The 13,706-nt window shown below is 49.6% G+C and overlaps 1 protein-coding gene across 2 annotated transcripts in view; it reads right to left on the bottom strand.

The window, feature by feature from the left end:
• Positions 1-6,044: 6,044 nt before the first annotated feature.
• Positions 6,045-13,706, bottom strand: part of NEXMIF (neurite extension and migration factor) — a 162,605-nt gene continuing 154,943 nt past the window's right edge. For both annotated transcript variants that reach the window (XM_075763686.1, XM_075763685.1), the window contains 2 exons: positions 7,523-11,822; positions 6,045-6,750 (listed from right to left, as the gene is read on the bottom strand). In XM_075763686.1, the coding sequence (XP_075619801.1) occupies positions 6,543-6,750; positions 7,523-11,822 (4,508 nt within the window). In that variant the 3' untranslated portion in view covers positions 6,045-6,542. The remainder of the gene's footprint in view (positions 6,751-7,522; positions 11,823-13,706) is intronic.

Genomic DNA, 13,706 nt, shown 5'->3' with positions numbered 1-13,706 from the left:
ATTCATAAAAAGGGCCATTTCATAGTTCTCAAATGCTCAAGGGGGGGGGGGCGGGGGGGATAAAAGTTTTCTTTAGCACCATAAACCAGGAGCAACTTCCTAACGAGGTGCCGCTAGTTCTATGGAAGGGAACTCAAGGAGCAGTACATTCACATCTCCGGAGGCAGCAGTCGAAACGCCCCGGCCGGCGCCGCGGGCAGCGGAACAGAGCAGCTCCTTGGATTTCTACCCTGCTTCCCACTGGGAGTAAGAGACAGAAGGAGTTTAACTGGTACCTTGCTGCGGGGGGGGCGGGGGGGGGGTTTAGCCTATGGTTAAGTTTTCCCTTTGTGCTTTTGCAACGGACGTTCGGCTATCTAGCGAAGGGTAGTGGCGAATACCAATTGTGTTTCTTGTTTCCTTTTGCACCAAGTGTTCAAAGGCTCAGTAAACGTGTCTGGCAACCCAAGCATCCTGCGAGATGGAGGGCATCCTCCTGCTTTAGATCCCAATTCCCTTAGATGGCTGTTACTCCACTGTCATTAGTGTCACTTGTTTACCTGAGAAACAGATTTGAAAAGCCTTGCTTCTACCACAGACATTGTACTTTGCTTATTTTCTATTTTTTTTTCTATTTTTTTCTTCTTATTATTATTTTTTGCATTATTTCACACGCTGAAGAGATAAAGAGGCACATTCTCAAATAGATGTCAGCGGCTTGAACCATGCAACTTCCACTGGACCCCCTGGGAGCTGCATAGGCAAAGTCCAACACACCGAGTTGAGAAAGTAAGACCGAGGGCCTGATCCTGCACCAGCTGAAGTCCACGCACCTGATCCTCTTCTCACTTACACTGACTTCAAGGGAGTTTTGTTTTTTTTTTTTTTTTTGCTTAACGCCAACGGCCGGCTGCCATCCAGGAAAGCGCTCAGCGAGCAGGAGCCCCTGGGAGCGAGCTCCCGCCTAAGCGCTTTGCTAGATCGGGACCGTAGGGAAAGAAGAATATGGTCCCAGCAGGTAAAGGATGAAAAAAAAAAAAAAAAAAAAATGCTTAAAACCTCTTCTGTTTTGGTTCGTGGCTCATTTGAGCCGAAAGAAACAACAGCAATCCCGTTTGGCAGAGCGACCGCCGCCGGGCTGAAGCCAGCCTTGGCTTCTCCTCTCCCCGGAGACCTGGCCCTGGCAGGACAGCGCAGGGACGGCCCCGCACGCTGCTGCTGGCCTCCTCCTCCTGAAACACCTGCCTGGAAATCCGGTCCGTAAGTCATTGTTCTCAAGCCGGTTTTTTCCCCCCAAAAAACCCCCTCTTATGTTTAAAAAAAGAAAAGCAAGATGTAAACCTGGTAAGTTATTTTTAAAGATACGATTACTTGAATCCCCATCACTGATATGTTTCTATTTACAAAACCTCTATATGCAAGTACCTCCAGCAAAACTATGGCCGTTGCGGGGGGGGGCTGGCTGCTGCCGGGACGCCGCAGGGTTCCTTTCCGCGGGACGTGCTCCGCCGTCGCCGCAGGGAAACGGATGCTTTCCCCGTCCCGAGGGAGACCTGAGCTTCCGCGGGGCAGCTCCTGCCTCCAGCCCGGAGGTGGAGCGAGAGCCAGGGGTTCACGCTGGCTTGCTCCCGGGTCGCTCTCCTCTCAGGTGGATTTTGCGACCTTCCGTTCCAAGGTTGCTGCTTTCTAATTTCACTGCCAATTCTAAGTTGCCCAAACCGCGGTGTGCCAGCACAGCGCGGCTCAGGAGAGCAGCATCGCTGACACCGGTCCTCTCACAGGGCGACCGGTGGGACGCCACCAGAGTAGGAGTGAAACGAGATAAAGTAGAAAAGACGTTTTAAGGGATGCTGCAGACTAAACGTCCTTTGCGTGGCTTGGATTAGCCGCCCCAACAGCCAGGAGCCCAACTAGAAGATGCGAGAGGAGGCTGGAAGCGCGCTGGGACCGGGCAAGAGGATGAGCCGAGATGGGAGCCAACGCGGGGAGCCCGGGGGAGCCCCGGGGTGCGCGGACGGTGGGCAGGGATGGGTGGGAGCGACGGTCCGGTCGTCCCACAGCTGGGAGCGACACCGTGAGAAACAAATATTCACCAATACTGACAAGACGGGCAAGTGGGAAACGTGAGCTCGTACGGCAAGGAGTGAGGCAAAGGTGGGAGGTGATGAAAACCTTGAGGTAGTGATAGGCAGGCGGAGATGAATTTTAAGAAAGCAAACTTCCAGCTCTTCGAGGAGTCAGTCAATAGGACCCCTGGGAAACTGCCCTCAACGACAAGGGAGCAGAACAGAGCTGGCAGATCTTTAAGGACGCTTTCCGTAGAGCACAAGAGCTCTTGATCCCCAGGTGTAAGAAGTCAGGCAAGGAAGGCAAGAGCCCGGCATGGCTCGGTCAAGACCTGCTGGTCAAACTAAAGGGCAAGAAGGAAACGCACAGGCATTGGAAGCAGGGACAGGTGTCCTGGCGAGGGTATAGAGACGCTGCCTGGTTGTGTAGGAGCTGAACTTGGCTAGGGATGCAAAGAATAGCAAGAAAGGCTTCCACAGGTACGTCAGCCAGAAAAGGAAGGTCAAAGAAAGCGTACTCCCCCCCGCAATGAACACGACTGGCAAACTGGTAATGACGGACGAGGAGAAGGATGAGGCACTCAACTTTTTTGCCTCAGTCTTCACTGGCAACCTCTCTTCCCACACCTCTCGAGCGGATGGACCTCAAGGCAGGGACTGGGGGAGCAAAGTCCTCCCACTGTAAGAGAAGACCAGGTTCATGACCACCGGAGGAACCTGAACATACACAAGTCCGTGAGACCTGACGAGATGCATCCCAGAGTCCTGAGGGAACCGGCTGATGCAGTTGCGAAGCCATTCTCCACGATATGTGAAATGTCACGGCAGCCAGGTGAGCCCAACGTTGCAGGCATTTTTAAGAAGGGTAGAAAGGAGGACCCTGGGACCTACCGACCTGTCAGCCTCACCTCTGTGCCTGGAAAGATCACGGAAGAGATCCTCCTAAAAGCTATGCTGAGGCACATGGAGGACAGGGAGGTGATTCGAGACAGCCAGCATGGCTTCACCAAGAGCAAGTCCTGCCTGACCAACCCAGTGGCCTTCTATGATGGAGTGACGACATCAGCGGACAAGGGGAGAGCTACTGATGCCGTCTGTCTGGACTTCTGTAAGGCCTTTGTCACGGTCCTCCGCAACAGCCTTCTCTCTGAATTGGAAAGATACAGATTTGATGAGTGGCCTGTTTGGATGAGGAATTGGTTGGACGGTCGCATCCGGAGGGTAGTGGTCAACGGCTCAATGTCCAGATGGAGATCGGTGACAAGTGGTGTCCCTCAGGGGGCTGTAGTGGGACCAGTACTGTTTACTGTCCTCATTAATGACACAGACGGTGGGATCGAGTGCAACCTCAGCAAGTTTGCAGATGACACCAAGCCGAGTGGTGCGGTTGACGCACTTGAGGGATGGGATGCCATCCAGAGGGACCTGCACAAGCTGGAGAAGTGCGCCCGTGTGAACCTCCTAAGGTTCAACAAGGCCAAGTGCAAGGTCCTGGACCTGGGTCAGGGTAACCTCTGGTATCGATGCAGGCTGGGGGATGAAGGGATTGAGAGCAGCCCTGCAGAGAAGGGCTCAGGGAAGAATTCTTTTACGATGAGGGTGGTGAGACACTGGCACAGGTTGCCCAGAAAGGTGGTATGTGCCCCATCCCTGGAAACATTCAAGGCCAGGCTGGATGAGGCTTTGGGCAACCTGATCTAGTTGAAGATGTCCCTGCTCATTGCATGGGGGTTGGACTAGATGGCCTTTAAAGGTCCCTTCCAACCCCAACCATTCTACAACCCTATGATTCTATGAAGATCAAAAGGGAGGAGAACGAATGGTTGGCTCAAGGCAATTTCCGAGTTTGGGGGTAAATCACCAGAGGGATCCACTTTTTTTCAGAGGCAGAGAAGAGCCAGTGCCACACCGTGAGGGATCTGGGCTCTTTAACATCTCCCCGGTCAGAGATGTTTGGGGAGGACATGGGATGACAACCGAAGACGGCAGCGAAATCGGAGCGACAGAAGGACTGAAGGAGAGAGCAACAAGGCAGCTGGTATTTGTGATCAACGCTGTCCTGAAACACCTAGCTGGGTATTCATGGGATTCCACATGTAATAAAATAGTCGATACGTTTTATGCCTTATATTCATGCCCTATTGCACATTTCTCGAATGCAATAAATATTGCTATCTGGTTCAGTACAAGGTATTTTATTACGAGTGCCCTATTCATAATATTAAGCGTACCAAGCACAGTGCAGGCCAGTCGAAATGTGCTTTCAAACGATGGTTCTGGGTCAAAAAGAAAGGCCGAAAGGCCGTGCCACATCCCAGCCCTGGACCTGACCTGTCTCCGTAGGAGCAGCAGCCTGAACATCCGAAAGACGGGAGCGGGCAGCCCCTCATCCTGCAGCACGAGGGAGGAACGCTGAAAAAAATGGGACACGTCAACACCACGGCAGCGGCCGGAGCTTGGAGTATCTGCTGACCCTAGGAACAGACAAGACAGCTGCTGGGGAAGCAGCGGAGAGCGCGGTGGCTGCAGGAAAGCCAGACGCCCAGGGACGGAGCCCTAGCATAGCTCCGTCTCCAAAAAAAAAAATCCTGAGCATCTTCTGGATCTCCCTCCTGGAGATGCCGCACCCCGCTCCAACCCAGGGACCGCTCTCGTCCCGAGCAACTCCGGGCAAGGGCAGCATTTAATTTGTTCATGGAATAAGTGAACTTAATGGGATGGTTTTCGGAATTACTATTTTTTCAGAGTTCCTTCTTTCCTCCGTTAAATAAAATGCAACGCAACGGCCGCGCTGTTCCCTCCGGGACTGCAGAGCTGAGCCTAAGCTATACCGCAAGATCTGCAACTGCTGAAAACATTCGGCTTCTAAATTGACACTCTGCAACTTCCACTTCAATTTTAAGAGTTCAGTCTGCTTTTTTGCTAAATCAACTCGAAACAATTCTGCTGTTTTGCCTTGCGCCTGGGCTGAAAAAAACCACCCCGACTTGCAAGAAAACCCGAGTCTAAGCCCTGTCCTCCGCCAAACACCGTTATGCTCACGACCCCGTCGAGCACGCCATCTGTCCGACTGCTATTAAGGCTCCTCTTCCTCATCGTTTTTCTATTGCGTACGCGCGTCCAAGCCTCGCACCCCTCCGCTCCCAGTAGCTCCCAGTTAGCAGGGCTCTTGCATATCAAGGTTTCGTACGAAATCAGCAGCAAAACGCGCAGGCTCTCAGTTGCGCAAGGAAAATAGATCTTTGTTGGGTTTGTTATTCTCTTGGAGGGCGAGGGTCTGGTGAGTAGGGTTACAAATAAGGCCTTTTGAGAATACATTTAGCATTCAATACTTAACGCTGTCTTAATAAAGTCCAGTCATGTATGATCCGGCCCTGATCGGTGAGATCACAAATAGCGCCGTTTTGTTGTGGTTTTGTTTTTTTGTGGTGGTTTTTTTTTTTTTTCTTATCTTATGACTTGATTCAAAAGAAAAGGTTCAGAGTTGTATTTAAAACGAATGACTTCGCTTTTGAAAGTTCAAACTATATTGGCGTCGCAAGGTTAGACATTTAGGAAACACCAAAGCTATGACAGGAGAGCGCTTCTGACAGGCTCTGCATCGAAAATGTTCAAGAAACTACTCAAAGGAAAAGTAAATAGCAATAAATGTATGAAACGTATTAGTTCTGTTTTTATAACTATTTTAGAATTTATCCCAGGTTCTTATAAAATATATAAAACTGAGATACAAAGAATTAGCAATGTAACTTTGCATTTCAAATGATCTTCAGCTACAGGTTTTGCTTTAAGAAAACAGACACTTGAAAAGCAGCTGTTCTGTAGTCTCTAGGTGCAGACACGTGAGTTCCTGGCAAACTTACCGTCAGTGGTTTTCCGAACTCCTCCACCATTGCAACTCTCTCCTACAATGAAACTCAACATTTCACCGTTAAGTTTTTCTGCTCGTGGTTTCAAAGAGAGGACGTTACCATTTCCCAGCATCGGTTTCAAAGTTCCTTTTTGTTTTGTCTTTTTTTTTTTCCCCTTTTTTTTCCTTTTTTTTTCTTTTTTTTTTTTTTTTTTTTCCCTTAATGAGCTTTAAACCACAGGGTGAATCCATGAAATGAGGTAAGTAAATTTGGCACACTTTTAGTCATGTCCATAAAACTTTTGGTAAGTTGTATAAGTGAACAATATCGTTTTCATCGCGAGTTACAGGTGCTTTCAAAGGGGGGGCGGTTAGTACTTAACAACTGGAATGTTTCTAGTCAAACCAAAAGGCATAGCTGCAGAAAACACTCACAACCCAATGTTGATAGAGAAGTAAAAATATATACAATACAGTCACTTGTTCATAGTTTGGCACAATTTTTTGTTGTTGTGGGTAATAGTGCATAAACTACTGTACAACAGTATGACTTTTAAAACAGTCTTTCACAGAGAATACCAGATTAGGTTTGCTTTCAAATAATAAAATTCCCACAATTTCAAACTCTTCATTTCAGCACTTACATTTCAACATACCACAAGGCAGATTTCGAAAAGGAACCGACGGGGAAAAAAAAAAAACCCCAACCGAGAGGGGGGAAAAAACAAAAAAAAGAAAAAAAGAAAAGAAACGAAACAAACATCAACCGTCTTTCTAGAAAAGGGAGTCTCTTCTTCAAATACAGGAAAACCCAAAAATGTTGTTTCTGCTTTAAGAAGAATGGAGTCTGATTCCCTGCAGGAAAAAAAATCAAACATTTGATGCCATCTTAGTTAGCTCGTCTGGAGTCACCACGACGGAGCGTACGCGCTAAAGGCGGGCAGGTGCAGAAGATGCAGCTTTAGATGATGCAGGTTAGGAGATAAACAGCAGAGGGGGCCAGAAAGCACTCAAAATTGCCACGTGAAGCTCAATTAGGAACGAGTTCTCATTTGCAAAGTAAAGAGCCTTTACGTTTCGAGATCTTGGCTTTTGGATGCAGAACCTCTTTTTTTTTTTTTTTTTTGTGTGGTTTATTTTTTACAAAATGTTCCCAAGGAAAAAAAAAAAAAAAAAAAAAAAGAAAAGTCTTTCCTCGTCAAAATCATTAAAAAGAACGTGTAATCGTGGTGGGTTTTTTTTTTTTTAATTCCCCCCAATAAATAAGTAATTAAAAACTGAAGAAGCCAAACAGCAGAAAAGAGTAGCCTTGTTAGTTTTTTTAACCCCAGCCAAGCCAGAAAATTGGTCATTCTTTTAGGTAGCTTGCAAGTAATAAGTATTTTCATGCATTTAAAAAATGAAAGAAAAAAAAAAAAAGAAAAAGAAAAAAACAACCGAAAAAACCAACCCCAAAAATGAAACCAACCAAAACTGTGAAAGGGGAAACGTCTTGGGTTTTTTTTGTTTTTTTGTTTTTTTTTTTCATGCAACTTTTGCTCTCAGGAAGGAAAAAACTGAGGAACAGCGGGCTTAGCAGGTGGGAGGGAGGTTAAGGGGCATTCCAGCCAGTTTGGTGCAGCATTACCTCAGTTTCTCAAAAGCAGCTGTCACGGGTGGGTCCTTGTGGGGCTGTTCGCGGTCCGTTCGCTTTATTTTACAGTTCTCATCCCTCAGCGATTTCGAACTGGATTTATGACGGTAGAGTTTTTTATGGGTAGGTCCGTTATTGCCTAAAGTGCTCAGGTTACTATAGTTTTTATCAAAAAAGGGAGCGTGAATGTCCGTGCTGTACCCGGTGGAGCAGTTGGGGCGACCGGGGTCGCAGGTTGCGGCTTTGCCGTTTTTGCTAGAGCCCTTGTTGTTCGACTTGTGGTTCTTTGCCGCCCCCGGCGAGCCACCGTTCGCCTTCTTCTTTGACTCTTGGGACGTCCCTGCCAAAATTTTAAGAGTTTTCAGTTTCAGGCTGTTGGACTCCGGTGACCGGAATATGTCTGGAACGCTGTTGTGGCCAACCGGTCCCCACAAGGGCTCGATGGAGGCCATCATGAACCTCTGGACGTCCGCCATTCCCGACGCGATGTTGGACAGGATGTTGGAAGGTTCTTCAAATTCCCTCTGGTCATCGTCCAGGAGGCTGGTGGCATTGCCCAGGCTGGCTTCCGACCAGCCCGCGGCCCCGTCTTTTCCCAGCGCCCACTCTCCGGAGAGCCCGTTGTGCTTGCCCAGTTTCACCCCGGCCGGGCTGCAATGCTGAGCGCTCTCGGTGAGGCCCTTGGTGGCGGGGGCCGCGTTGCTCAGCTGGTTGACCGCCCTGCCGCCAACCGCCGGAGCCTTCTCGCCGTTGACTCCCGTCGCGTTTTTCCCTTTCCTGGCGGATTTGGGCGCCTGCCTGGAGTTTTTCCCTTGCGGCTTATCGGTTCCTTTGTTGGTTTTGGGTGATTTTTTCCGGGTGGCTTTCTGGGAAGAGCTTTGGTTTGTACCCACATTCTTGCTGGATGAACTTTTCCTCTTCGATTTTGACACTTTGCTATTGGTGCTAATTTGACCAGATGGCTCATTAAACGTTGACAAGCATGGACTCTTTTCGAGAAGGCTGACAGAATCTTCATCGTTGAACATATGGAACTGGAACTGGTGATTATTTAAAGCAAACCCATTATCTGCCTGATCCTCGGTCTGCAGGACCCCGCAGTTCCACTTGACCTTCTCGGAGCTGTTGATGGCGGCCTGGGGGCTCTCCTGAAAGCCCTTCAGGGTGCCCAGTGGCTTGGCGTCGGAGCCAGCTATCTGCGGGGACAGGTTGGGAGTGTCCGGAGGGGACATCTCCGAAAGCGACGACTGGCGGAACTTATCAGGCGTGAAGTTGGAAATGTCTAAAAGGTCCGTGGACTCCTTCAAAGGGGTGATTTCGTCTATGCTCTGCTGGATCACTAGCTTGGGACTGCAGTGGGCCAAGAAATCGTCATTAATATCATCCTCGCCGTCCTTTTCACAAGACTTTAAACTTAAAGAACTGTAATTGCTAGAACTAACTGACAATGAACCCACTGAATCAAAACTAATGAGCCTGCCATCATCCGTACTTAGTGTACCTCGTTGGAAATGAAAGCGCCCCTCTCCATTATTAAAATGACATGACTGATAAGAATCATCAGACTGCACTTGTTGGCTATCCGGCATGTAATTTTTTTGGTATAGCAATTTGCTGCTATTCAGGTTGACTTGAGTGTATCCAGAGGCGGGGAGGCCGTCCGCACCCGCGCCGCCGCCCCCGCCAAATTCGCTCGGCAGCCCGGCCGCTTCCCGCATGTCGCCGGGGAAGTCCTGGCGGTTGCTGCCGGCAGCCTTGCTGGCCGGCCACATGCTACCGAAGCTGCTCTGCTCCATCTCCAAGTGACCGGGCGACTGCTGCAGCTCCGATTCGGAGGGCGGGGAGAGCACGCAGCTCTGCGCCGGCTGCAGAGCCGGGAAGGGCTTTTCTGCCGGGACGATGCTGGGGAGGGGGTGCTGCTGCTGCTCGGAGGGATGCTGGGTGAAGTATGAGATACCGGTGTTGCTCGACAAATCAGAAGCATCTAACAACGTCTGCAGATACCCTCCGGGGATCAGGGGTACATTGGTGGTGATATTAGCAGATGGCAGAGGCTTGTCTGAAGAGGAGGTGGATGGTAGGAAAGGAGAATTTTTAGCAACCTTATCCTCGTGGCACTCCGGGAGATGGGAGCTGTCTGAAGCACAAGGAACGTTTTCGTCCTTCAGACGCGCTGCAGAGTCCTGGTTTTCCAGCACCGGCGAGCCCTCCGCCGTACTGGTAGCAGCTTTGATCTTCTTGCACTTCAACCTGGCTTCGCTTTTGAATTTGATCCTGCGGAGCACTTTCCTCTCCGTCCCCTTGTGCTCCCGTTCCTGCGATTTGCATTTCACGGCGGCGATGCCCGTGATGTCGTTCACGTGTAATCCGTTGGCACAGCCGGGGGCGGCGATGGCTAACGCCGGCAGCCCTTTCAGGCCGGCATCCTCTTTACTGCTGCAAGGCTGCTTGTGATCCGAGGAGCAAGAGCCCAGCTTGTTCACTGATTGCTCAATGGCTTTAATTCTTTGAATCCGGTGCCTGTTTGCTAGCTTGCATTTTCGCTTCCGTGGGTGAGGGAGGAACGAAGCATCTGAGCCGTTAAGATAGAAATTCTGCTTGTGGTAGAGAGACGATCTGAGCAAATCCAGCCGGCTCTGCTGCCTCTCTTGCCAGAAGCCCTTCAGTGGGGCCAGCTTCTCGTATTTGCTGAGCAGCTCCTCGTTTAGGGTAACAGTTGTCTCGTTGGCATCCACTTTGCTGAGCTTCACCAGCATATGCTTCTCCCCTTTAAACCTGTTAATGATGATGTACTTGATGATAACGGGGGGCTCCTTGCGAGAGACTTTTCGCCGTTTCTTGGGGCACCACTCGTCATCGTCCTCTTCCTTGGGCCCGTCCGGGAGCCACTCCTTCTTGTCCAGGATCTTCTCGTTCTCGATGGAGTCCACATCGTACAGGTAGTCGTCGCTGTATCGCACTTTCCTCTTTGCCCGCAACCCGTAGTTCTGCTGAATGAAGGAGCTGGAGTGGTCCCGGGACAGGTACCGGCTGCAGTCCTTGATATCCTGCAGCACGTCGTAGGAGGACTCTGTGCAAGTGCTGTCGTCGCTGAACTCCCCGGAGTCCTCCGTGGAATTCACCGAGTCCAAGAAGTGGCTCCTCTTGGAGCCCACGTACTGCACCATCTCCGTGCTGTTGCAAGATTTATTTAAGGCAGCTTTCTCCTCCTCCTCACCGTCCTCTTCCTCGCCATCCTCCTCCTCCTCCCCCCAGATGATGCCTTCCTCAGATTTGAATTGAGAAGGGTCGCTGGCACCGCTGGGCCCCCTTTTCAGGGTGCTCCTGCTGTCCCTTTTGGTGCAGTTGCCGAACACGCTGGGGAAGAAGTTGAACTGGGCGTCCTCTTGTATGGTGGTGGTCTTCTCCCGCACGTTGTCCTGGAAAGATTCGTATCTAATCTTTAGGGAGCAGACATCGCTTCCCAAGGTGGAATCGTCGTCGTCAAACATGTAATTGTCCACGTCTTCCTCGGAAAACAGATTTACAGAAAGCTCATTTTTGGAGCAGAGGTCAAGCAGCTCAATTTTACTTTCACTAATGAAAGATTCGAAATAGCCCCATTCCTGGTTGGGATTTGTTAGTAAAGGTTCCTCACCATTGCATTTGTCTAATAGTAATCCCTCGTAATAATTTTTCTGAGTGGGGTCCTCTGAATCACTGTCAGATTTTTCTGCATCTCTTTTGTCCGCTGCCCTCGATTTATGCATAGGGAAGCTTAAAAGCTGGTCTGAAAGCAGTTGATCCCCATATCTCATGGTTTCTCCTGTGCTCATGCAGTGAATCCCTATATCAGACACCGAACAGGTGTCATAATCCCTATTTATATCCCCCACTTTCAAGCTTATTCCCGGCTCTGCATCAATGCCGTCCTTTGATTCAATAAAGCAGCCCAGACAGGTCCGGCTCGGCTGCATCAAGCAGTCGCCCGTCAGCGCCGACATGCCTCCGGGCTCCATCATGGTGAAGGGAGCCTTCTCGCAGTCGCCCGGCAGCGACCAGGAGCTCATGCCCTTCGTCACGCAGGACGTGAGGGAGATGGCGTGGGCGGAGGAGTCATCCGAGGCGTGCTCGGGTACATCCGTGAGCCTCAGAGGCGACGGGGGGCTCAGCAAGCAGGGCTTCTTTGAAGTCAGGGGCGTCAACGACCGGTGGCACGCGTGGTTTTCCTTCTGAGCTGTCGTCAAGGCTGAGAACGTCACCGCGGCCTCGGCGGCGGTGCAAGGCCTCTCATCGCCGTCCAGGGCGTGCGATTCTGGGGAGGGCGTAAGGAAAAGGGAGGGAGAAAAGAAAGAAAAAGAGAGAGGCTTTACAACCCTTGCGGTCCTGCTCGGGCTCGCCGCCCCGCTCCCCTTCTCCCGGGGGTTCGGTGGTGACTTTTCCCAACCGCTCCTTTGGGAAGCGGCGGACGCCCTTCCCGCGAGAGCACGATCCTTTCCATCTGGATCTAATTAACGTGGTGATGTGCAAGGAAGGGAGAGGTAAACGCTCTCCCCCTCCCTGCAGCCAGCTGGAAGAGGTACAAGAGTATGTTTAAAAAAAAACCCCAAACCCATCCGTTCTTTCCTCCTCATATACATATCGTTACCTGGATACTGCCTTTCAAATCTGACAAGGTTATTAAAAAAACAAAACAAGCCTAATAAAAATGTTCCCATTAACATTGACAAAAATAATGGAAAAAATAAGATTCTTAAAGAAACAAAGCATCCTCCCTGCGGTGTCTGCAGCTTAAACGTACCTGAACTGCGTTACTGCTCGAGAGCCAGAAAGTTACGGCTATTTTTAAAAACCAAGCAGTCTTTTTGTCACTGTCTGCGCCAAGGGAAAGTAGAAAGTAACACAGAATTTAAAGCAATTATTGTTAGAATTATTGTGGGTTTTTGCCATTCTTCCCTAATCCCTAAAAATGCCTTTTTAATAATGTAAGGGTTTTTTTTTAACCTAAGGATTTTTTTATTTCTACCTCGTCGCGCTCTTTTATGGCAGAATAAAGTTATGAATACACTTTTATCTGACTTCTGGCTCAACGGACAATATGACCCTTGAAATTTTAATACGATGTCTTTTCATCCACGACCACGCTCTGATATCTCTGTATTAAAAAAATATATGTACCGACGTGCACATTCACACCAGCCGGAGACCTCTGACGACTCAGAGCCGAGCCCGGAGCTTTTGTAGCGGGCTCGCATCTTACCTTTTCGGTGGCTCCACTGAAGGCTGGGGGGGAGTGAGAGCGGAAGCAGCGCGGGCTTTCCGAGGAAGAAAAAGCGCTTTAAAACGCAGCTGGAGCACCAGGCTGTCGCAAGAAATGGGCCATCCGAAGGGATTTGGCACCTACGCGGTTGCTGCGACCCTCCGCGACGAGCGCTTTTACTCAGAACTGACAGGAAAAAAAGCAAGCCTCCTCCCGCGTGCCCGTGCCAAGCGTAAAGCTTAGAGGAGATCGAAATCCCCCTAATTTCAACCCAAAAGCTCCCGGCAGTTTTGTGCTACGGGGGCCTTAGGGATGGAGCGATGGGTAAAGTCTTGAGCCAGTACAAGCAAGCTGCAGTCGGAGCCGTGCAGCGCTCCGGGGACTTTAAACAACTTTCCGAACACTCTACAAATCAAAGCAGAAGTGCAATGCAACGCCTGGAAACATCTTCAACACGCGTGGCTTGGAAAAAAACCAGACGGACTTGCTTGAAATCTGTGCTGCTTCCCTTCCCTCAAAAAGGGTTAAAAAAAAAAAAAAAAGAAAAAAAGAAAAAGCTGATTTTTGAGTCCCTCCCACCAGTTTTTAGATCAGAAATGCAGAGGTGGTATCTTTTTCCTTAAGCACCAAAACAAATTAACCAGTGCGGTTCCACTTCAGAAGTAAAATCAAATAAAAATCAGTTCAGAACTGAGAGGAAGCATGGAAAATTTGAGGATAAAAGAAGAATGTCTGTGAATGCTGTAAGACTCAAAAAAGGGGGAGGTAGAAAGCTGAAATTCAATCTCAAATGCTGCATTTAATACACAGAGATGCTATTCTATAAAATAAACTCTCTTTGGGTTTATACTTGTACAGGTGAACTTAACTCCTGTGAAATACAAACGCCAAAACTTGATTTCCTAGGGCTTGTATCGTCCCAACATCAGGCGCACGCTC

Source organism: Balearica regulorum, chromosome 11, assembly GCF_011004875.1.
Source record: "Balearica regulorum gibbericeps isolate bBalReg1 chromosome 11, bBalReg1.pri, whole genome shotgun sequence".
In the NCBI taxonomy this organism is placed as follows: Eukaryota; Metazoa; Chordata; class Aves; order Gruiformes; family Gruidae; genus Balearica; species Balearica regulorum.
The sequence above is the reverse complement of the archived record's forward strand: the minus strand, read 5'-3'. Positions and strand labels throughout refer to the sequence as shown.